Consider the following 22953-nt stretch of genomic DNA (forward strand, 5'->3'; position numbering starts at 1 on the left):
TAATTTCGGGGACAATATTAGCGGGAAGAGAAAAATAAATAGAAACAGTCTGTAATGTTTAATGTTTTTCAAGATAGGATCATTTCGATACACACTCTCTCAACACCACAGCTCTGCCATGGAGACATGGAGTGTTCTGAAAGTTCTATTTGCTTCCACGTTTGACTACTGAAGAACTGCCAGGGGTAGTCTTGCCTATTTGCTGCCTGAAATGGGAAGGCAACACCCCTCGCTGACACCCTCCCCCTGCTGCAGCCTTGCTAACTTCAGTTGTGTAGTGGCAGCGGCAGCTTCCCAGAAAGAAACCACTGCATGACCCCAGCAGCAGCAGCAGCAGCATGGATGGGCAGGGTGCCCATAGGAGTGCCGTGCCACAGGATTCTGCCGCCCGATATGCCTGCTTCAGCCTGCCTCAAGGGCAAGATGGCCCCAAGAACTTTTATTAATGTTATCTCCTGGATTATGAAACTACAGGGTATCAAAGAGGAAGCAAACATTTACTGCTTTAAAGGGTGGGTGGGGAAACTCGGACCTGAGGACCAAGTGTGGCCCTCCAGACCTCTCAGTTTGGCCCCCGGGATTCCCCTCAGATAAAAAGAAAGTACTTCTTCATGCAGTGCATAGCTAAACTTTTGGATTCTGCTCCCACAAGAGGTAGCGATGGTGACCAACTACATTGGTTTTAAAAGAAGACTAGAGCATTTCATGGAGGATAAGACTGTGGCTACTAGCCACAATGGCTATGTTCTACCTTCTACTGTCAGAGGCAGCGAGCTCCTGAATACTAGTTCCTGGAAACTTCAGGAGGGGATAGTGGTCTTGTGCTCAGGTCTTGCTTGTGCATTTCCCACTGGGGCATCTGGTTGGCCACTATGAGAACAGGATGCTGCACTAGATGGCCTGATCCAGCAGCCAAGCTCATCTGATGTTCTTTACACTTTTCACAGCCATCAAAGCTTGTGAACATCACTTTGTCTTCTGGTAGTCAATTTCTAAGCCAGCCCCTTTGGTTTTCATAGTATTTTTAATATGTTAAATTTATCTGACCTCTTGTATTAGGTTTCTCCTGCTTCACACCAATATACAAAGCCTCTGCTGTCTCTTTCTCATCCACAGAAGTGCTGGCTAGGAGTTATGGTTGTATTTGCAGCTTCCAAAGAGCTAGTCAATGAAAGACTGTTGTGGCAAGCCCACCACAAACAGCTTTAAAGTATTTTTAGGAGAATTTTTGTGGACTAAAGTCCTCTTTATCAAATGCAGTGAGGACCTGAACTGAATTTTACAAAGTAAACATTCTTCCAATTCCTGTATAATTTAAGCGCAACAACAACAGCTACTACTGCATCTTTTTCTTTTTAGTGTGTGCGTGCGTTTGTGCGAAGAGCGGTGAGGAAGAAATCCTGATCTGCTTCAAAGGGCCGACACGACCGCAGGGGGAATTTTTTATTGCAAGCCTTCAAAACAAGCTCACGGCTGTTTTGCAGCACTTGTATGATGGATTCTGCATTGCATTAGCATTCCCCATTTCATTTTCAGGGCCCAAACAACATCAGAATGGAATGGCTCTCTGGGCGTGTCACACAGCAGGTCTTGGCATCGCTGTTACCTTAAAGACCACTTCCTTCCTCCCCAGCTTAAGGTGGGTCAGCAGGTCATCTCTCCCAGACTTGCCTCCTTCTCAATCTCCTGCCACCCCAGGAGGAGGGCGAATTGGGAGACTGACAAAGGTTACTGTGTTAACGGATTTCCGAATGGCATTTGTGACACAGCTTTCGAGGGATGAATCGCTAAGGGCAAGAGATTCAGCGGCGCTATTAAAGGGGTAGGTATTTTTAAGGCCTACTGCCCATTAAATTGGACAGTAGGCCTTTAAAAAAAACCCAACCCCATAGAACGGGGGAGTTGGCAATGAAATCACTCAAACACTAGCATCAACCATCCTATAAAAAGGACATCGTAAGTCGGGAGGAAGCCCTGGGAAGCCTCAAGGTTAAGTACTTCTCAGTCACAGGAAGTGCAGTTTATAATATTGTATGTCAACCTGCCAGTGAACAATATCCCAAGTCCCTTGCAGTCGGAGGAATCTTCAATTGAAGGCAGGCCTCGCTCGGCATTACTCTGTGAAGTTGCTTTCAGGGTTCAATGCCCTGGTCACACATGAAGTGGGAATAAAAGTGCTGCCTCTGAGGCATATGAACACTCCCCTTTTGTTGACCATATGTAAACGTCACCCTTTTAAAAGCAAGGGTCCGCATCAAAGGTATAAAGGCCTGTGATCCTTCCTGGCATCTCCAGGTAGGACTGGTAGGGACGCCTGCCTGAAACCCTGGGGAGCTGCTGCCAGTCAGTGTGGACATTACTGAGCTAGATGGACTCAGTGTAATATGGCTTCATAAGTTTCTATGATATTTCAGTGTTCTAATACTACTATCAGTCCTTTTTGGTACCGTTGGTGGTATTTCTGTGCTGTTAAGTGTATTTCAGTGGATTGACTTGAAGTACTATGTTGAATGCTGCCATTGTAATTTCTTGCAATGGGTAAAATGACTTTTATCTAATCGCTCAGATTAAGTAGCACCTACAACCTGCAAAATAAAACTCTAAATAAATAAATGTTAATAAAGAAATAACTATGTGGACTTTAAACTGACACAGGAGCCAACAGTTACCTGTGGAGTGGAGTAGGATTTGTGCTTTTGGCATGCACATTAATTTGTACATAGGCCCATTTAATTGTTCATAAGAATAGGCAGCCAGCGGGTAGGAGCACTGGGGCTCAGAGATGCAAGAACTGCGTAGGAATTATTTGATATGGTTAGAAACATGTTAGAGTTCCTTAAAATGGAAGCCTTCCTTAAAATGAAACCCCTTACTCACCTAGGGTTAAAGACAGAGTCCCAACTTCATACAACACTTTTCTCTTAGGCTGGATCTAGACACATCAAAAAAAGTTTCAGGAAAACGCACTGTAAACCTCATAATGGGAAATCAAGTTGCCGAAAGACAGAACTCCACAGCACCATTTGGTGTCACAGTGCTATAACGCATTTTAAATGTGGTGTGTGTGTGTGTGTGTGTGTGTGTGTGTGTGTGTTTTACTAAGGTAGCTGAGTGGCTAGGCTTGGGCAAAATAAATAAATGAGCAATATCCACCATGGGACAGGAAGAAAGGCAACTTTCTGTGGTTTCTCCTGTCCCTTGCAGCCACCTGCAAATCTGCCCTTCCCACCAATATTGTGGCGGTGCTTAGTAGAATTTTAAAATGATTTGATTCATGGCGCTGTGGAGATTTCCCACAGCAATGGGATGAGAACAATCATCATAAGAGCATGAAGAAGAGCCCTGTTGGATAAGGCCAGGGCTTTGGAGTTACAGTCCAAAAGCATATGGAGGGCACCAGGCTGGTCACAAGGATTGCTTAAAAATAAAATGGATCAAAATAGTGGGGATTCTCAAGAAACAGGTGGTATATGAAAAGTGTACCCCCCAAATAAAACCCGATGTCCCCAAATTACAACTGCAGAAGGCCAGATATGGCGAAAATAATCCAACTCTTCCATTAAAAAGAAACAACCTAAACTTAGGAAACTCAGATGCATCTTCCTTTAGCTATAAAAAGAAGGGGGCGGTGCGGGGGAAGAGAAATATTTTGGCATCAGTAGGTGGAACACAGTTTGCTTCCTCCCTCACACCTCTGCTGTGGTCAGGTGACGGAAGAGTGTGGGAGAAGCATCCGAAAGACAAAGACCTCTCCGCCCCACCGCGTTAACTGGGAAGGGAGCCACATTGCTTACGAGCATCAGAAGGTTTTACACACACACACATATGCATGTGCGCACACACACTCAAAAGAGGCTGGGTTGTTTGGAGGTGTGTGTGCGTGTGTGTTGCACAGAATACTATCTCAGTCAGCATTCAGCTACAAGCTTCAGATGACATCTTTTTCCGACAGAAAACCCAATAAAACTGGTAATGGGAAAACCAAGAATATGGCGGGCGGACAGGCGGGGGGGGGGAGAGTTGGTTTCATAAGACAAAACCATTTAACAAATAGGCCTCTATGTTTTATCATACACAACCCCTTAGTTTAACTCTGAACCTCTCTCTTTTCAATTTTAAGATCAGAGGACTTGGATGAGCAAGAATATATGCCACAAATAATATAACAACCCTAAAAGAAGAGCTATTTTGCAAGCTGGTTCACATACACACATATTAGCTCATCGCTGGCCAGGCCAGGAATTGGCTTTGTCTTAAAAATAGGTTTGTTTGTATGTAGCAATGCTTGAGGAATTCAGTATTTGAAAATACAGCTATGCAAAACCAGTTTTTGCACTTTTCAAAATGATGCAGTTCTGTTCCTGGCCTATTTAGAGGGGAAATATGTAGGAATGTATATTATGCTTCCTTACTCACGTGAGCGAGCATAGATCAGAACACATTCCTTTGCAGCAAATAGGAAGCTGTTAGTTAGCTGGTTTCAGCCTTTTAATGAAGCAATCCAGGATGCCTTGGTGCATTTGTAGATTATATTGAAGAGAAGACAGACCCACCAAGTGTCTCTGTTTTCCAGGGACAGTCCTGGATTTACAGAAGCTGTCCTGGTTTCTGATCTGGTCCCAGAATATCCCACTTTCCCTTGGGACATCCCTATTTTAATTGGAGAAATGTTGGAGGGTACTGAGTTATACAACCCAGGAAGCCAAGGAGATATGTAACTATGTAATCTTCAGAAGTTATCTGAAGACTGCCGTGTATAGTTTTATTATGTTTTTATATATGTTGAAAGCCGCCCAGTAGTTGGAGCATCACAGTCAGCTGGGTGGTGGGGAAGAAGAAGACATCCTTATTTTCACTGGAGAAATGTTGGAGGGTATGAGAGAAGTCTGAGCTAAGTCTCAGACTTACAACATGGGCCTACATTCTTTGTTATGGATGAGCCATGTGCAGGCAAAGAGCAGATGAAGAAAGGACACCAAGAGAGTAAAAGATCAAGAGAGAGAATTGGCAACACAATCAGTCCTTTTATTTGGGTCACACCCATCTCTACATGGTCGCACCCAGGGGGAGGTAGCTCCTGCAGGTTTGACAGGAAGTCCTCCCTGCTGGAGCCACATTCCTCTGTGTGCCCATTCTAGCAAACAGGAAATGTTGGGACTTGACTGCTCTATCTAGATAGCCCACTAAATATACATTTAAATAAAATGCATAAAAAATGTATTTTGATGGGGATTGGTGCTGGTTGTGGTAGAAGAAATGAGCCTTTTCAACTCCCCCACCCTGCTTTCTTCCCTGGCTGGTTGTTCTTATTTTTGTGTGTGTCATTTTCACACACTCAACCATCAACGAAACAAGCCTGCTCACCGCCTCTTCTTTTACCCCCTTTTTAATTTCCCCCCTCTTTCCGCCAGCTCATAGCCCCCTCACATGGTCCTCTCGTGGCCTGTCCAGGGGTGGCAGCCAGGCCACGGCTCACTGCCCAGCCCAGTGTCCACAAAAGTGAGTCATCAAACTGCTACAACAATTCCCACGGGCAGGAGCAAAATTAGGCCCTTATCTCAAATTTAGGCCTGCTAGGCATAACTGGCCTTGCAGTTGCAACTATGGACATATCTTGTGGCCTAAGCAATCATGGGACTCAGCTACATTAGTTTTATATGTGTTATAACACTGACACCAGATGGCACTGTGGAATCCCGTCTTTCGCCAACGTAATTTTCCCATAATGAAGATTACAATGCGTTTTCCTGAAACACTTTTTTTAAATGTGTCTAGATCCAGCCCTAGATACATCTTGCAGTTTAGCTGTGGGAACGTCTTTCTGCAGACTCAACACTTAGCAGGATGAAGCCTCTGAATTGTAACACTCAGATATGGTATTCCTGAGTTGTACCTCTCAGGTATCAGAAACATGTTCTGTGTAAGTGGCGTGACATCAGCATGTCAGCATAGGGGCACTCTGCCTTTCTACGAAGCCATAGTTCACCTTCCAGTTAGCCTGAAGGAACTCAGCAGCTTCTCTGAGTTCCTAATTGGCACAAGCTCTCCTTGGTGTCCTGCTAGCTGCCAATAGTTTCTAAGAACAATAACTTACAGCCCGCTAACTCAAAACAGAAATATTAGTGCTGTGAAAGAAATGTACGATCAGAAATGTCTGCCAGCTGTGTTGACCCCAGTGGGTCTCAGGTTATGACGTTCACCAGCATTATGACACTACAAGGAGAAGATATAGTTTCCCTTGCTACAGACACTAATATTCCTGGTGCTGTTGTCTGCATTATGATGCAGTCTTGTTTTGGCTTTCACTTCATACTAGCTTTTTAGGAACAGGAAAAGCATGGCCCTTCCAAGATCCTATGACATATTTGGAGAAGTGGACTTTTCAATTAATGGTTGAGTTTCAGTTAGCGTGTTGTATTCAGAAAGTCCAAATTAGGCAAGTTCACCTTTATCTGTTCACACTTGGTCCCCAGGTCTAAGGTTCTGCACTCCTGAATGAGGCGATATTTGGAGGAGGGAGAAAAAGCAAGCCACATGACACCACCCTCACATCTCTCGTTAACATCGAGTGCCACCCTCAAAGCAGCTCTCTCCACATCCTTATCAGCACAAAAGCAGTTTCCCTAAAACTTATTCCATATCTCCCAGATCTCCTCCCAGTGAAATTAAAGGGAGTTTACTTTTACAAGACCCCAACAGGGTGAAATGTCAAAGAGCATTTGACTAAATTCAGCAAAAGATCGCTCCCAATTAGGGGGAACACCTGATCCCACATGTTCTTGCGAGGGTCGCCATAAAGATCTGGGAAATTAAGCAGCTGCTGCAGCAGCTTGTTAGCAACTAATCAAACGGAATGATGTTAATTACAAGGAATACGAAATTCAAGCTAAACAGAAATTTCATGCATTTCCTTCCCCACCCCCACCTCAAAAAAACAGTTTCCTTTGCTAGGGCTGAAAATGCAGCTTAAAGGCCTTTTGCAAGTGTCAACTAGTCTTTCCTATGCTGCTTTGAATTTTTTTTTAAAAGTTCTAAACCAGTGTTTCCCGAACTGTTAATAACCAAGGCTTTCCTCAACCTGGTGCCCTCTGTTTTGGACTACAACTCCCATCATCCCTGACCATTAGCTATGCTGGCTGGATTGAGGGGAACTGGAGTCCAACAACATCTGGAGGGAACCAGTTGCGATGGCTGTTCTTTTTTTTGCATGTGTTTTGCCTGAAAGTCTCTTATGTCCCCTTTCTGCATTGATCCTCAGATTATTAGTCATAATTCCTTAGTTGTTAAGGTAAACACTCCACACTGCACTGGCGTCGAACTCCCATATATGCTGGTTCCTTCAGCCAATGCATGCTCTCTTCCTTTCGGCCTCAGCTGGTATCCCCGCTGAATGTCAGCTGCGGACACTCTTATTATGTGGCTTATTTACCTTTGGAAAGGAGGCCCAACAGCCTGATGACAGGTTCAGGAACACCTTGAAGCGGTTGTGGCAACTCCCCGCCAAAGCAGGAGCTTCCCATTTCGCTTCACACGTCATGATTTCTACACCTCACCTTGTACCTTTTCAATTTAATTCCCCAAAGCCCCAGTTGTACATATTCAGCTGGCTTAAGCCAGACCCCAACACACTCCACTAAATACAGAAGAAACTCTGTCACAATTCTGTGGCATTCCCCCAACATCTGTCACAGGTAGGGATGGGGGAGAAATTTGACTCAGAACCTACCCAATTCGCATTTTCCGACATAATATGCAACTCAAAACTCATCAGTCCTTCAAAATTCATACATCTCCAAATTTTGCAATGTGGTTCTCCAATCAAGTAATGTGTACAAAAATGTATATACTAGGGCAAAGTGTGCATGAAAATGTACGTATTTGTGCAAAACAAAAAATGCATTGTATTAGGGGAAATTGCATACAAAAATGTGCTTTATTAGAAATTTACACAAAAATGCTGACATTTTCAGGATAATTTTATTTAATAGTAATAATAATAATTGTGAATTGCTGCAGAAATGTGGAGAACTGATTTTAAGATTGGAAATATGAGAAACTGAGAGGACCAAAATTGACGGGTCCATCCATCCATCCCAGCTCACAAGCCATCAGAGCCAGGATAGGATCCTGAATCCTTGAAGTATGCTTATTTTTTAATCACCATTATTTCCAGTGCTTTTTTTTTCTAGAAAAAGAGGTGGCAGTACTCACCATGAAGTTGTTACTTTAAGTGCCACACTCTTTAACAACAACAAAAAGAGGTGCCAGTACTGTGTACCCTTGAGTATCCCCGGGGGGAGCACTGATTCTACTTCGGATGTTCAGTCTGTGCATTCTGTTCCTTATGTAACCAAAATAGTGGCACCTATGCACAAGAGGGAGGTTATGGCTCCCCACTTGTGGAACACTCTCCTCAGCGACAGGAAGAGCAGGATGGTGCGCATCATCACTCCCCGCCTCCCAAAAAAAGGGACCAAAAGTTTGCATTTGCTAATTTCAGTGCATAGATGCATATTTAGAAACAACACAGTAATTTAAAGTATAGTCATTATTTGTTGCATTTATATCCCACCTTTTTCTCCAAAGAGCTCAAGGTTGTCCCCCTACTCATTTAAATACCCACAACTAACCTGTGAGTTAGGTTGAGCTGAGAGGCAGTGACTAGTCCAAGGTCACCGAGTGAGCTTCATAGCCAAGTGGCAATTTGAGCCCAGGTCTCCCAGGTTAGAGTGTGATGTTCTAACCATTATAGCACACTTGCTCTCAGGTGAAATACAATTACAGTGCATCTCACCCTACTTGGGGTGGGGACGGGGACAAGACTGTGCCCAGGTGAACTCAGATTCATACAGGAATCTTCTCCCAGCCCTGGAACTGAACCTGGGGCTTTCTGCATGCAAAACAGACACTTTACCACCGAGCTACAGCCCTTCTCTTAATATGGCCCATAACCACATGCAATATTAAGATATTCAGTCTGACTTTGACTTCAGCTACACTTTTACACTTCGGTCATGTGCATTCGGCAATTGGCCCTCCATAGAGTTTGACCTGGGCTCTTTGGATTAGAAAAGGTTAGCTACAACAGCTTTCAATTGTATCCCCAAAGTCTGCCACCAGAGACACAGGATAGCTCACTCCACCTTGTAGTAGGGTCATCCCTGGCTAGAGATCCTATGCTAGAGTTTTTAAATATATATATTTTTTATCTAAATCACACAGGGTGAGTTATTATTTTTCCTCTATAATGTACTGCCTTCAGGTGAAAAAAATAAGGCTTATGTTTTTCCTATTAGCACACAAGTGCTTTCCCCAGTCAGTTTGTAGCCAAACCGGATGCACAGTACCTTACTTTTTAATCTTGGAGAATCCTCAGGAGACAATGCAAAAGAAATCCATAACGTTCCATAAGCTGCAGGCTCGAACCTGATAAAACAACTTCATACCCTCTCTCCCCACCCCACATTTGCTACTGGAAAGCTACAGCTGAAAACAATGCCTTAAAAATACTAGCTATTCTCTCTTCAGTTAGCAACTCAATGCAGAGCTTCTTACAAGGAGCAGAATTAATTTTGGAATGCAGGTGTTGACCATCCAAAAGGGCAAAGGTGCATGCTAGGGATGAGGCAATCTGCCAATTTAGATTTCTCATTTATAAAAGCTTAAACTCAGCTTCTCCACATTTCCATATCAGTTTGCAATTATTATTTTTAATTTAAAATCCACAATTAAAGTCACCAGTATTTTACTATTAATCGATCCTAATATACGCATATTTGCATGCGATTTCTGCAAACACATATTTTTGCAAAGCAGCTTCCCCCAAGATACACATTTTTGTATGTCATTTCCACTAACATATGCCTTGTGAACGTTACTTGGCTGGAGAATTGCATTGCAAAATTCAGACAATTACAAATTTCTCACGTTTTGGTTCGTGTGCTGCTTTGGAAAGCATGAACTAGGTGGGTTCCCCTTAAAATGCAAACTGAATCAAATTTTGCCCCCATCCCTTATCCAAACTCAGTGTCTGGAAGAGGGACTTCCGACCATGACACCAACCACAACTGGTTGGCACAGCTGTTTTTTGCAGTGTCATGAAAAGGCACCAAATTAATAGCTATCTAATATATTATTTCTGGAATTTCATTTCATTTCTGTGGGGGCATGGGAAGAGGTTGCTTGTAGGCTTTTCTGCTTCAGGCACCAAAGTATTTGGGCAGACTTTGGGTGTGTGGGTGTCCTTTTTCTGCTCTGCATCAGACACAAAAATATCTCGGGCCTTCTTTATCGCACTCTTTCTGTGCTGCAGTATAAGAAAAGCTTTGGGTGCATTAAAACATACATAAATACAACCATCAACTGGCTCAAAGTAAGCCAGTGAACTTCATAGCTGAGTGGAGGAGATTTGGACCCAAGTCTTCCCGGTTCTAGTCCAAAAACCTTAACCAATATATTGTCATATAAGAATATAAGACAAGCCTGCTGGATCAGGTCACTGGCCCATCTGGTCCAGTATCCTGTCCACCCTGATGCCTATGGGAAGCCTGCAAGATGGACATGGGAGTAGCACTCTGCCCACCTGAAGTTCCCCGCAACTGGTATCCAGGAGCACGATAGCTCTGACACTGGAGGTAGAACATAACATAGCCATTGTGGCTAGTAGCTGTTCATAGCCTCATCCTCCATGAATCTGTCTAATCCTCTTTTAAAGCCATATTGGTGGCCAACACTGCCTCTTGTGGGTGCAAGTTCCATAATTTAAGTGCATGTCCTAGCTACCATCTCCCAGCATGAGGTTACAGAAGTATTGGTTGCCCACAGCTGGGGCAAAGTAAGTGTGTCTGTGTGTGTGTGTGTGTGTGTGTGTGTGTTACAGCATAAAAACTACTTCAGTACACAAGCTTGCATATGATAAGTAGTTTTTACTCTGGGGGAAAGGTCTGCAAGGTGAAATACTGGCAGCAGCCACAAAGGACACTTACATTTATCTGGGCTATGGAGTCATCTATGGGTGTGTCTTCCACCATTTTCATCCTTCCAGTGGTAGAGCAGCTAAATTAGTAAGAAAAATAGGATTTATTTATTTTTAAATGTGGATATCTTTTTATCAGTTACATTTCTATTTAATTTTATTTAAAACCCTCCCAAAGGAACCCAAGGCAGCAAACAAAGCAGTAAAGTAATACAATTAAAAATAAAACAAAAACACATTTTAAAACCATTGAGAACATCTCAAGCCAAAAAGACCATTTTAAAATAGTCACACACACCCCAGCTAATAATTTAAAAATAGCCAGACACAGTTGGCAATGTAAAATGCTCTTGTCAATCCTGGCCTCCATTTACAGTGGTGCCCCGCAAGACGAACGCCTCGCAAGACGAAAAACTCGCAAGACGAAAGGTTTTTTCGTTTTCGAGTTGCTTCGCAAGACGAATGTCCCTATGGGCTTGCTTCGCAAGACGAAAACGTCTTGCAAGTTTGTTTCCTTTTTCGTAAAACCGTTAAAACCCAGGGTGCATTGCTGGAAGAGGTGCAGTTGCGACTTGACCTCGAGGAGCAACACATTGCACGCGGTGTGGTGGCCTTTCTGAGCTTTTTAAAGAGTTTGCTGGATTTTTGAAGCTTTTCCAAAACTTCTTCTGCAGCTGTTTGGTAAGTTAAACTTTTGAAACTTTTTTTGGGTTTTTTGGATTTTGGGTTGGGGTGTTTAGAATTCAAGGACTTGGTGTTGGGGAGGTGTTTGCAAGAATCTGGGAGCTTGTGTGCTTTTTTTTGAATTTTTATGATTTTTTGTGACCATTGGGCCATGTTGTTTTTTTTTGAAAAAATTTTCTGGGTTTTAAATTTCTGTGTGCTGGGTGGATGGGGGAACAGCTGGGGAGGGGTTTGCAAGAATCTGGGAGCTTGTGTGTCTTTTTTCTGCATTTTTATGATTTTCTGTGACCATTGGGCCATGTTTATTTTTTTTTAAAAAAAAATCTGGGTTTTGAATTTCTGAATTTCTGTGTGCTGGGTGGATGGGGGAACAGCTGGGGAGGGGTTTGCAAGAATCTGGGAGCTTGTGTGCTTTTTTTTGAATTTTTATGATTTTTTGTGACCATTGGGCCATGTTGGTTTTTTTTGAAAAAAAAATCTGGGTTTTGAATTTCTGAATTTCTGTGTGCTGGGTGGATGGGGGAACAGCTGGGGAGGGGTTTGCAGGAATCTGGGAGCTTGTGTGCTTTTTTTTGAATTTTTATGGTTTTCTGTAACCATTGGGCCATGTTGTTTTTTTTGGAAAAAAATTTCTGGGTTTTGAATTTCTGTGTGCTGGGTGGCTGGGGGAACAGCTGGGGAGGGGTTTGCAACAGTTGGGGAGGGGTTTGCAACAGTTGGGGAGGGGCTGGGGGAACAGTTGAGGTTTTTGAAGACTTTGGTGATTTTTAAAGCTTTCCCAAAACTTCTTTTGCAGCCATTTGAGGATTTTGAAGACTTTGGTGATTTGCAGCCATTTCGTAAGTTAAACTTTTAAAACTTTTTTTGGGGTTTTTGGATTTTGGGTTGGGTGTTTGGAATTCAAGGACTTGGTTGTGGGTTTGAATTGCTGATTTTTTTTTCTTTTTCTGAGTTTACAAAGGTAACAGCTGTGCTGCCATGGGACCCAAGAAGGCTGCTGCTGCGGAGGCCGGCGAGAGGAAGAAGGAGAAGGTGACGCTGGAGATGAAGAAGGAGATCATCCGGAAGCACGACGGTGGAATGCGTGTGACGGACCTCGCCAGGGAGTACGGCAGGAACCCATCGACCATCGGGACCATCCTGAAGATGAGAGAGAAGATCCTTGCGACTGATGCAGCCAAGGGAGTCACCAGGATCGTGAAGAACCGCCCAGCTGTTCTGGAGGAGGTCGAGAAGTTGCTGCTCATCTGGTTAGAAGAGAAGCAGCGTGCAGGGGACACAGTGACTGAGGCCGTGATTTGTGAGAAGGCCAAGGCCTTGCACGCAGACCTCATCCGGGAACAGCCAGGAACCTCGGCCGAGCCAGAAGTCTTCAAGGCAAGCAGAGGCTGGTTTGACCGGTTCAAGGCAAGATCCGGAATCCACAGCGTGGTCAGGCATGGAGAGGCTGCCAGTTCTGATGTTCCTGCGGCTGAAGACTTTGCCTTGGAGTTCCTGGAGGTTGTGAAGACGGAGGGCTACGTTCCACAGCAGGTCTTCAACTGCGACGAGACCGGGCTGTTTTGGAAGAGGATGCTCAAAAGGACTTTCCTCACACAGGAGGAGGCCAAGTTGCCTGGCCACAAGCCCATGAAGGACCGTCTGACCCTGCTCTTCTGTGCCAACGCAAGCGGCGACCTGAAGATCAAGCCCCTGCTGGTGTACCACTCGGAGAACCCACGGGCCTTCAAGAAACACAAGGTCGACAAGGAGCGGCTGAGTGTCATGTGGCGATCCAACAGCAAGGCTTGGGTCACACGTGTGCTGTTTGTGGACTGGGTCAATCTTGCCTTTGGCCCTGCTGTCAAACAGTACCTGCTGGACAACGACCTGCCGCTGAAGGCTTTTCTTCTGATGGACAATGCTCCTGCTCATCCTAAAGGCCTTGAGGTGGACTTGTTGGAGGAGTTCAGCTTCATCAACATCATGTTCCTGCCGCCTAACACCACGCCACTGCTCCAGCCGATGGATCAGCAGGTCATCGCCAATTTCAAGAAACTCTACACCAAGGAGCTTTTCAGGCGATGCTTCGAGGTGACTGATTGCACCACCATCACCCTGCGGGAATTCTGGAAGGACCACTTCGACATCGTCACCTGCTTGAAGATGATCACCACGGCCTGGAAGGGGATCAGCCAGAGGAATTTGAATTGCGCTTGGCGCAGCCTGTGGCCGGACTGTGTGGCACCAAGTGACTCTGATGCACCAGAGTCGACAGTGGTGCAGGACATTGTTGCCTTGGGGAGGACCATGGGCCTGGAGGTCACAGAGGAGGACGTCTGCGAGCTGGTGGAGGAGCACGACCACGAGCTGACCACCCAGGAGCTGGTTGAACTGCAGTCAGAGGTTGCGCAGGAGCAGGCCTCGCTGGAAGAGGAGGAAGCAACTGAGGAACGGCTGTCCTCCAAAGAACTGAGGGACATTTGCCAGAAGTGGAATGAGGTGCAGGCTTTTGCAGAGCGGCACCACCCTGACAAGCACGTGGCACATGACCAAGCGAACATTTTTGATACGACGGTCATGTCGCCTCTCAGGGAGCTGCGGAAAAGGCGGATGAAGCAGCAGACCATGGACAGGTTCCTCAGCAAGAAGCAAAGAGTGGAAGAGGAACCTTCTTCGAGTGGTCCCCCAGAGTCTTAGAAAATGTAATGTACCCTTTTTTGATTTTTAAATGTTTTTCCTGTCATGTTTAGAAACTTAATTTATTGTTCCTTCAATTTTTGATATGCTCTTTAAAGTATGTGTGACTTTAAAGAGCAGTTAATAAACTCTTGTTGTACCAAATTTGGCTTTGTTTGGACTTTTTTTGACCATAGGAACGCATTAATTGAATTTCAATGCATTCCTATGGGAAACCGTGCTTCGCAAGACGAAAAATTCGCTAGATGAAAAAACTCGCGGAACGAATTAATTTCGTCTTGCGAGGCACCACTGTAAATTGTATCTGCTCTCATCTCTTTCCAGAGTATGTCCTCACCTTAGTTACTTAACTCAGCCCCTCAGAGCCGGTGAGGTTCTCTCCTTTCTATCACTTAAGTACAGTACTTTTGATGCTAAGATCCACACACCTGTTGACATTTTGCATCTTCTGCAATTACCCACACCTGCCTCACTTCATCTGGTAGGGGCCTTGTGCACCTTCAGCCTGGGCAAGCTTTTTCCCAGAGGCAACTGCAGGCGAATGTGGATTTTGACTTTTTAAGGAAGGCTAGATCCTTCACACATCCTTTTCTACCCTCCATCCATGCAAGCAGGGAGCGTTATCAGAGTTCAAGGTCACATTCCAGCCAGGCAAAAATAATCAAGGAGGGCGAGGCATATGGCTGGGGAGGATGTGCAGTCTAAGGAAGAGACCCAAAGGCCACATTTCAGGCCTGCGGTCCTGCTTTAAAGACAGAGCAACACCTCCACCTGTAAAATGGCTTCAGGTCACCTGTGCTGCTGTAAAGCAGGACTGGGCTTGTTATAAAGTGGCAGCAAATTGTTAGCAGCTGAATTAAAAGTTCTATTTTTTATTATTGCCAGGGAAGGAGGAGAGGTTCTAATCGGACTTTCTGCCTCAGGTGCCAAAATAACCTCACCAGCCTGGGCACTAGGCCTCTTAACCAACGGTGTGTGCTGTGTTTGCATTACTGCCTCAGGCAGCAAAATGTATTGAGATTGGCCCTAACTGGTTTCTTAGTTCCTCTTTTTTTTACTCTTTCCCTTGGAGACACTGGGAATTGCAGTTATCTGAGGAGAAATAAGGACACTTGAAGGAAATTTGTTAGACCCTCAAACTACAGTATTTTGAGTAGGCCCTAGGCCAGGCTTCTTCAAACTCGGCCCTCCAGATGTTTTTGGCCTACAACTCCCATGATCCCTAGCTAGCAGGACCAGTGGTCAGGGATGATGGGAACTGTAGTCTCAAAAACATCTGGAGGGCTGAGTTTGAGGAAACGTGCCCTAGGCCAAGGGTAACCAATGCTGTGCCTTTTGGATGTTGCGGACTACAACTCCCATAATTCCTTACCATTGGCCATGCTGGCTAAGGATGATAGGAGTTGGCCTCATCGGTACCATATATTTAAAGCAGTATCATACCACTTTGGCTTCCCCCAAAGAATCCTGGGAAGTGTAGTTTGTTAAAGGTGGGGAACCAGCTCCCCACCAAATGTTGCTGGACTATTGCTGCCATAATCTCCAACCATTAGCCATCCTAGTCGGGGCTGATGGGAGTTGTAGTCCTGAAACATTGAGAAGACCACTGGTTCTCCATCCCTTGTATAACAATTTTATGACAATGTACAGTTTTTTATTTGTTAATCTGAGGTAACTTCCTCCCAAGCACTGGGGCTAGCACACATAGGGACTATCCCATTTTATTCTCACAATGACCCTGCGAGGTAGAATAATAAAATTGTAGAGTTGGAAGGGACCGAGGGTCATCTAGTCCAACCCCCTGCAATGCAGGAATCTCAACTAAAACATCCATGACAGATGGCCATCCAACTTCTGCTTAAAAACCTCCAATGAATGAAAGTCCACCACCTCCTGAAGGAGGCTAGGTAAGACATATATTGGTTGGCCTGAGGTCATCCACAGAGTTTCACAGAGATTTGAACCCAGGTTCCCAAGGCCCAATACTCTAGGCGTTTTACCAGGTTGGCTCTTTTCTTTGGCCCTGAACATATTAGTGTTCAATGGCCAAGTATCTGATCCATCGTAGCTGCCACTTAACAGGGAGATATTTATAGAACTGTGTTTCAGGACTTGAAATGGGAACACGTCATGCACAATGCATATGGAATAAATTTAACCAAAATCAAATTTTGATTAAATGTAATAAATATGATGGATTTGACTATGGATGCCCTTTTAGACGGCTTGTTCAAGGGGGTGAGGTGGGGGTATTTGAAGAAAGGTTGTCGTGTTGATCCAAAAACATACGTTTTGATTATCGCAGTAAATTCCAATTTCAGAGAATCCTGCAGGCAACTGGATTAATATTTTTGTACATGTCTTCAAAAGTTTCAGGGAGTGTGGGGGGTGGGGTGGGGTGGGGAGTTAACCCCTTAGCAACATTTAAGTGGCAACCTCAAGCACACTTAGCAGGAAGTAAGTCCCATTGAACACCATGGGACTTGCTTCCAAGTAAATTTATTTATTTATTTACAGCAGGAGCAGAGTACCTCAGCTCCTGGGCCAAATGCAGCCCTCCAGGCCTCTATATCTGCCCCCCAGGACTCTCCCCTAGGACATCTCCCTCACCAGCCCTGCTCTATGCCTTCCTTGAGAGCTTTTGCCTGGTTGGAATGTGTCCTTGAATTGAAATAATGTGTGTGTTTGGTTTGTGTGCCTCGAATGCTGCATCTTGTACAAAAGCATAAGTTATAAACACTTTTGCCTCCGGCCCTGCCCACCACTGACATGTGGCCCCTGGAAGGTTTCCCACAAGGGAATGTGGCCCTTGGGCTAAAGAAAACATTTTACAAGATTTACAGAATGTGCATAGGATTAACTCAGATCTTTCCAAACTGTGTGTCATGACACGTTAGTGTGTTGGCTGCAGTGTTTAATAGTAGTAGTAGTAGTAGTGTGTAGGTGTGTTGTGCGAATGCTCCCTGCGCTCCTCCCGGAGCTGGAAAGGGGTTAGTTTCACCTCCGGTTTCCTAGTAAAACTGACTTGCGGGCCCAGGTGGCCCACAAAATCTTGCTTGTGGTCTTCCCATCAACTGGCAATTTTGCAAGAACAGGATGGACCAGATTGGCCTTTAGCATAATTCTTCAGGACTCCTCTTATGTTCATTGTTTGGCTTCTCTATATGCTCACCCAAACATGTTCCCCCGAGATTATGTGTGCATGTGTGTGTGTGTGTGTGTGTGTGTATATATATATATATATATTCTCATAATGGTTTCCAGATCATTCTCCACCACATGGTAGCCAATGAGAAAAATAATATTTTAAAAAACATTGGCCATAAACCAAAGAAGAAGAAAGAATTTATGTACCCAATATATGGTGTACTTTAACATGGTTGCCTGTTGGTATATTTTATAAGACATTTCAGAGTTTGCCAGATATACATGTTCATTTCACAGTACACCCTGGTGGAATTTCATTCCCACCCCCCACCCCCAAACCAATTTCCAACAGTGTAGGTATCTGATTTAAAACGACACCATAAAATGTTGTTCAAATATTTAGATGTAAAGGATATAGCTATTATTTTTAAACTTATTTCAATCATACAGATTTCAGGCTGCTTCACATTTAAAATCAGAACAAGCCCAAAATAAAATCACAGTGATTTCCTCACTTGAAACAAAAAACCAAGCGCTGATGGAGGGTGAGCGAGTGGTCACTGGTGCTAAGAGGGGCTTTTTCGTGGATAGGTATAGCAGCCATGAGAACCAATAAACTTCTGCAATCACCAGGAGATTTTTAATCATGTGGAGATTCATTCACAGATGCCTCGTGTGAAATGATTCTAAGTTCCAAGTCTTGCTTGCTGTTCCCTAGATGGAAGGTACTTGTAGCAGCTAGAGGAATGGGTGGTGCTACAGTCACTCAGAGGCTTCTGACCATGCAGATCCCTCCATCCCCTCCAAACTGCTCATGGAGTTACTTTATAGATTCAACAGTGTCACATGGCAAACCTTTTCCTGGACTGTGCCATTCCAGGATGCAGGTGGAATGTAGTATCGTGTCTGAATGTTTGCCCATGGGGAGCACAAAATAACTTTCTTTACTTAGCAAAATCCTATGTGAAGCAGTTGAGGTTGTATGCATCCTTTAATTTTACATGCTAATTTTCTATCTAGATTTCTCTCCTCACCCCTGCCCCCAAGATGAGTGTCCCAACATGCAAGCCTGAAGCGGTTTGACCAGATAAAAACAGTAATAGCAGCAGCAATTGTCTAGCTATAAACCAAAACAAAGATAAAAGGTATTCAGAACTGATCCACAAATCTGTTACTTAATTTCCTAGCTGCCAATGCATAGTTTTCCTTGCCTAACTGTAAAAAAAACATACAAGCAAATTTACTTGGTATAACAAAATTCTTCCTGTGACTAAACTCAGAAAGATGTTCTTCACAGAGATCTTTCTATAGAGGACAACTGGGTGTGTTGTGAACATCTCTGCATATACTCATTTTACAAAATGGACAGAAACACTCTTCCAAGGGTACATTTTTATAGTGGCCTTTCCAGAAAGGCAGAGGGCATAGCAGTTCTGTAAGAGCAATTCCATGTGGGCCCAAAGACATTAACTCCATATTGTTAGCTTTCTGATGATGTGTGTTAATACATGGATACAGCCTAGAAAATCCTGAAGAGATCCTGAAGCTTGTTAAGTAAAAAAAAGAGAGAGAGAGAAGTGGCGTATATTTTGGAAGAGATATCCAGCAGACTAACTGGTATCTAATGATGGGGAAGAGAGGGGTTACTCTTTTTAAAAGAAAGATAAAACTCAGGCAGTCGGATTGATCTCAGCAAGCAGTTCAGTAAGGACAGTTGCCCACCAATTGGAGTGTCTTTTAAACAGTTCTTGGGCAACACACTTTCATGTGGGACCTTATTAGGCTGAATTGCAGCAATCGGGAATTTAGCAGTGCATGGGTCTACTGGACCCTAAATAACATCACTTGATGCTGCAGGATATATACAGTGGTGGAATGTGGGGGTTGTGACCAGAGGTCTCTAAGTCCATAACTGTACAGGTTGGCCAGGGGGGATCTATTTAAATTACACCCATCCTTTCTAAAACTGCATCTACAGATAAGCATACACATGCTAGGAATGCAAATCTGTATCCTCTTTGGGGTTGTTGGTTTTTTGGGGGGGTGATGCCTTTCCATTTTTTCACAATATGCATATGGTCGCCCCAGTCAGTCTATCAGTGCAGTCCTAGGTATGTTGACTCCTATGGTGGCCTGAGATGCTTGCTCTTAGATAAAGGTTGCAGCCTTGATTTAATAAATGCTTAAATGAACTTTAGGACGGCGGCGGGGGAGAGAACATGTTTTTCTTCCAGCCAAAGGGCCACATTCCTTCACAGGCAACCTTTCAGGGGCCATTTGCCAAAGTTGGGCAGGGCCAGAGGCAAAAGCAATATGACGTTTACCTTTCACAGTAGGTAATATCCCAACAGAGCAAAAATCAGAGGTTTATACATCACATCACATACATCTCTCTACATCCAGGCAAGCAAGAGGCGTTGCCACAACTGAAGGACACATGCCAGCCTGGCAAAGGCACTAGAGAAAGGCACAAAGCAGGAGCAGCGACTGGAATGGCTTGGGATGAGTTCCAAGGGCCGGATGGAGAGGCCTGGAGGGCCACATTCATCCTCCAGGCCTGCGGTTCCTCACCTTTAGGAGAAAGGAGATCCTTGGGAACAAATGCATTTTCTCTCTACTACAGAATCGTAGCAGAGAATTTAAGATCATAAAAAAATCCTTAATCTTTTCAGCCTCATAGATATTTCATTTTGCTAAGAGTTTTCTTTCTACCTAGTTCTGACTGTATAAACACTGCAGAAGAATGTTTACAGAGATTATACACATTGTAAAGTGAGTTGAATTTATCAGAACGCGGTTTGTTGAAATAATTTGGTTTAATATAGAACCCACTTTAAAGCTGCTCAATAAGGGGTGGAGGGCCTTTTTTAAAAAAAAGGTCTATTCTATTTTTTGACTATTATAATTATTATTATTATTGTTGTTATTAGTTATATACCGCCCCATACCCAGAGGTCTCAGGGCAGTTCACAGAAGAAAATCAAAATATAAAACTACAAAATACATAATCAAATTTAAAACAACCCAATAACACCCCCCAAAAAACACATTTTAAAAGGGCATAGGATGTCAATCAAATCAAATGGCTTCTTACGGACAAGGTTGCAGTCTATAGCAATGAACCACATTGACAGAGGATGTCTACTGAGAAGACAAACCCAGGCTACTTCCAGACTGTCACTATTTTGTGGGTGGGATCCAGCTGCAAACCTAGAAATTCAGGTTGTGCAATTAAATCTTATTTAATTATTTTCCCTTTTCCACAACCCTTTTCCAATAGGATCTTTCCTTGTGACTTTCCAGTTTAGGAATGCTGATATATGCTGAAAGCACACAATCTTTTAAAGTCATTTTCCCCACCCTCCTCCTCCTCTTCCTCCTCCAGTTACCTGCCAAGACAGAACAGAGCCCTGTTTCCCATAGAAGAAGGGATGCTGTCATCAACACCTCCAGCTGCTGAAGATTCACAGCAGCCATGTGCACTGCCAAAGGTGTTAGTGATGGCACCCACTGCTTGGAGGAAGAGGGACACACAATCCAGAACACAGGTGCTGGCAGGAACTCTTCTTCCCACCACCACCACCCGACCAATAGTTCGGCTTCAGAAAGAAACACTAGCAGATTTAGTTATCAGATAGTAGCAGTAACAACAGGCAACTGGGAGATGAGTCCCCAACCTACTCCAAGATTTAGATGCTTTATCCACAATCTTCCCATTAGCTGGTGCCCCCGTCCAGTATTTGGACTTCAGAAAGAAATGTTGGCAGATTCAGTTATTTTGTGGATACACTGGAAGTTAACAGCCACAACAAGCAGCTAGGGAAATGAGGCTCTACCTCATCCAACCCATCTCCAGTTTCAAATACTTCATCCACCATCTTCCCACCAGCTGCTGGAAATAACAGTTCTTGTTCTTTTTCCTGAAGAATATCTGGGCTCCAGAACTAAACATTGGCAGATCTAATTATATCATGGATGGATCAGAAGACAGCAGGCACCTGAGAAAATGAGGCTCCATCTCCCTCAGTCCACTCCCACTTTTAGATCTTTCATTTGCCATATTTCCCATCACATGCAACCTAATCTTTTAAAGTGGAGATGCCAGGGATTGACTTGGGGCCTTCTGCATGCAAAACACTGCCCTCTGCCTCATAATCCATTGTCCACCTTGCCCAGTAATGTCTACTCTGACTGAAGGAACATCTGCACACCCATCGTTCAGCCTGGACACCAAATTCCAGCTCCGAGGACCTTCTGGTGGTTCCCTCATTGTGAGAAGTGTGGTTACAGGGGACCAGGCAGAAGGCCTTCTCAGTAATGATGCCCGCCCTGTGGAAAGCCCTCCCGTCAGAAGTCAAGGAAATAAACAACTATCTGACTTTTAGAAGACATATGAAGGCAGCCCTGTATAGGGAAGCTTTTAATGTTTGATGTTTTACTGTGGTTTTATAATTTATTGGAATCCGCTAAGAGTGGCTGGTGCAACCCAGTCAGGTGGGCAGCATACATACATATTAATATTATTATTATTATTATTATTATTATTATTGCAGCTCTCCATGATCTCAGATAAGGAAAGGATTTTTACATCAACTGCATTCTGATTCTCTTACCTAGAAATGCTAAGCACTTCTATGTTGTTGTGGTCCCAGGAGAAAACCATTTGTTGAAGAAGGTGTTGACTTCTTCCTCTTCCCCTTCTCCTTGGGACTGGTAGGACGATAGGCTGGGAGCCCAACAGCAGATGGCGCCAGAGATAATGACAGGTGAAGCCAACTATTTCTAGTTCTGTCCTCAGACTCCTTCCTCCTGAGTTCTACAAGGGCAACACTGAGACTAAGGAGGAGGAAACTGGCAGCCAGTGCTGCCTCCTGGACTGGTCATTAAGTAAGAAGACAGGCAGATGAAGGCTGGCTGAGGGCAGACTGTGCTTGGTGGGGCAGTGTGCAATTTCCCCTAATAGACCACCATCCAATGCTGAGCTGTTTTAGCAGTGAGGTTCTCCCCTCAGTGTTTCCCCCCCTATATGCTTTCTTAATCTGCTGATGCTTTTTACTTGTGCATTAAAAGTGGCATTTTGGAGGAACGGCAGTGAGTGAAGAGCGGATGGACATAGGAAGCTGCCTTAACACTGAGTCAGACCATTGGTCCATCTATCTCAATATTATCTATACTAACTGGCAGCCAGATTTCAGACAGGGAGACTTTCCCCAGCCCTACCTGGTGATGCTGTTAGGGATTGAACCTGGGACCTTCTACATGCAAAGCAGATACTCCACCACTGAGCTACGACCCTTCACATGAAGGTCTGGAAGACAGAGAGCTCCCAGAGCTCAGAGTTTTGGCCTGAGACTGAGGATCTTGTGGACCACCTTTGACCATTCTGAGTGCAAGAAAGGGAGGGGGGAGCCAGACTAGCAGGAGATGAGTGAAAGGGTGAATACTGCTCCCCCCACTCACGCCTGAAC

The 22953-nt window shown here is 44.3% G+C and overlaps 2 protein-coding genes across 11 annotated transcripts in view; one reads left to right on the top strand and one right to left on the bottom strand.

Annotated features, from left to right (window-relative positions):
* Positions 1-22953, bottom strand: part of TBX4 (T-box transcription factor 4) — a 126849-nt gene that overhangs the window by 90587 nt on the left and 13309 nt on the right. For 8 of the 10 annotated variants that reach the window (XM_080983011.1, XM_080983013.1, XM_080983000.1 and 5 more), the window contains one exon: positions 10986-11055. In XM_080983011.1, coding sequence (XP_080839137.1) covers positions 10986-11055 — 70 coding nt within the window. Of the gene's footprint in view, positions 1-10985; positions 11056-14766; positions 14832-16627; positions 16647-22953 lie in introns of those variants that run through there. The other 2 variants (XM_080983016.1, XM_080983015.1) reach the window with 2 other exon arrangements.
* LOC308463701 (tigger transposable element-derived protein 1-like) lies at positions 11352-14482 on the top strand. The gene is made up of 2 exons (XM_080982279.1): positions 11352-11656; positions 12456-14482. Exon 2 carries the CDS (start codon positions 12638-12640, stop codon positions 14336-14338), a length of 1701 nt encoding a protein of 566 aa, XP_080838405.1. The 5' UTR covers positions 11352-11656; positions 12456-12637; the 3' UTR covers positions 14339-14482.

Source organism: Podarcis pityusensis, assembly GCF_964106645.2.
Source record: "Podarcis pityusensis genome assembly, chromosome: 15".
Lineage (NCBI taxonomy): Eukaryota > Metazoa > Chordata > Lepidosauria > Squamata > Lacertidae > Podarcis > Podarcis pityusensis.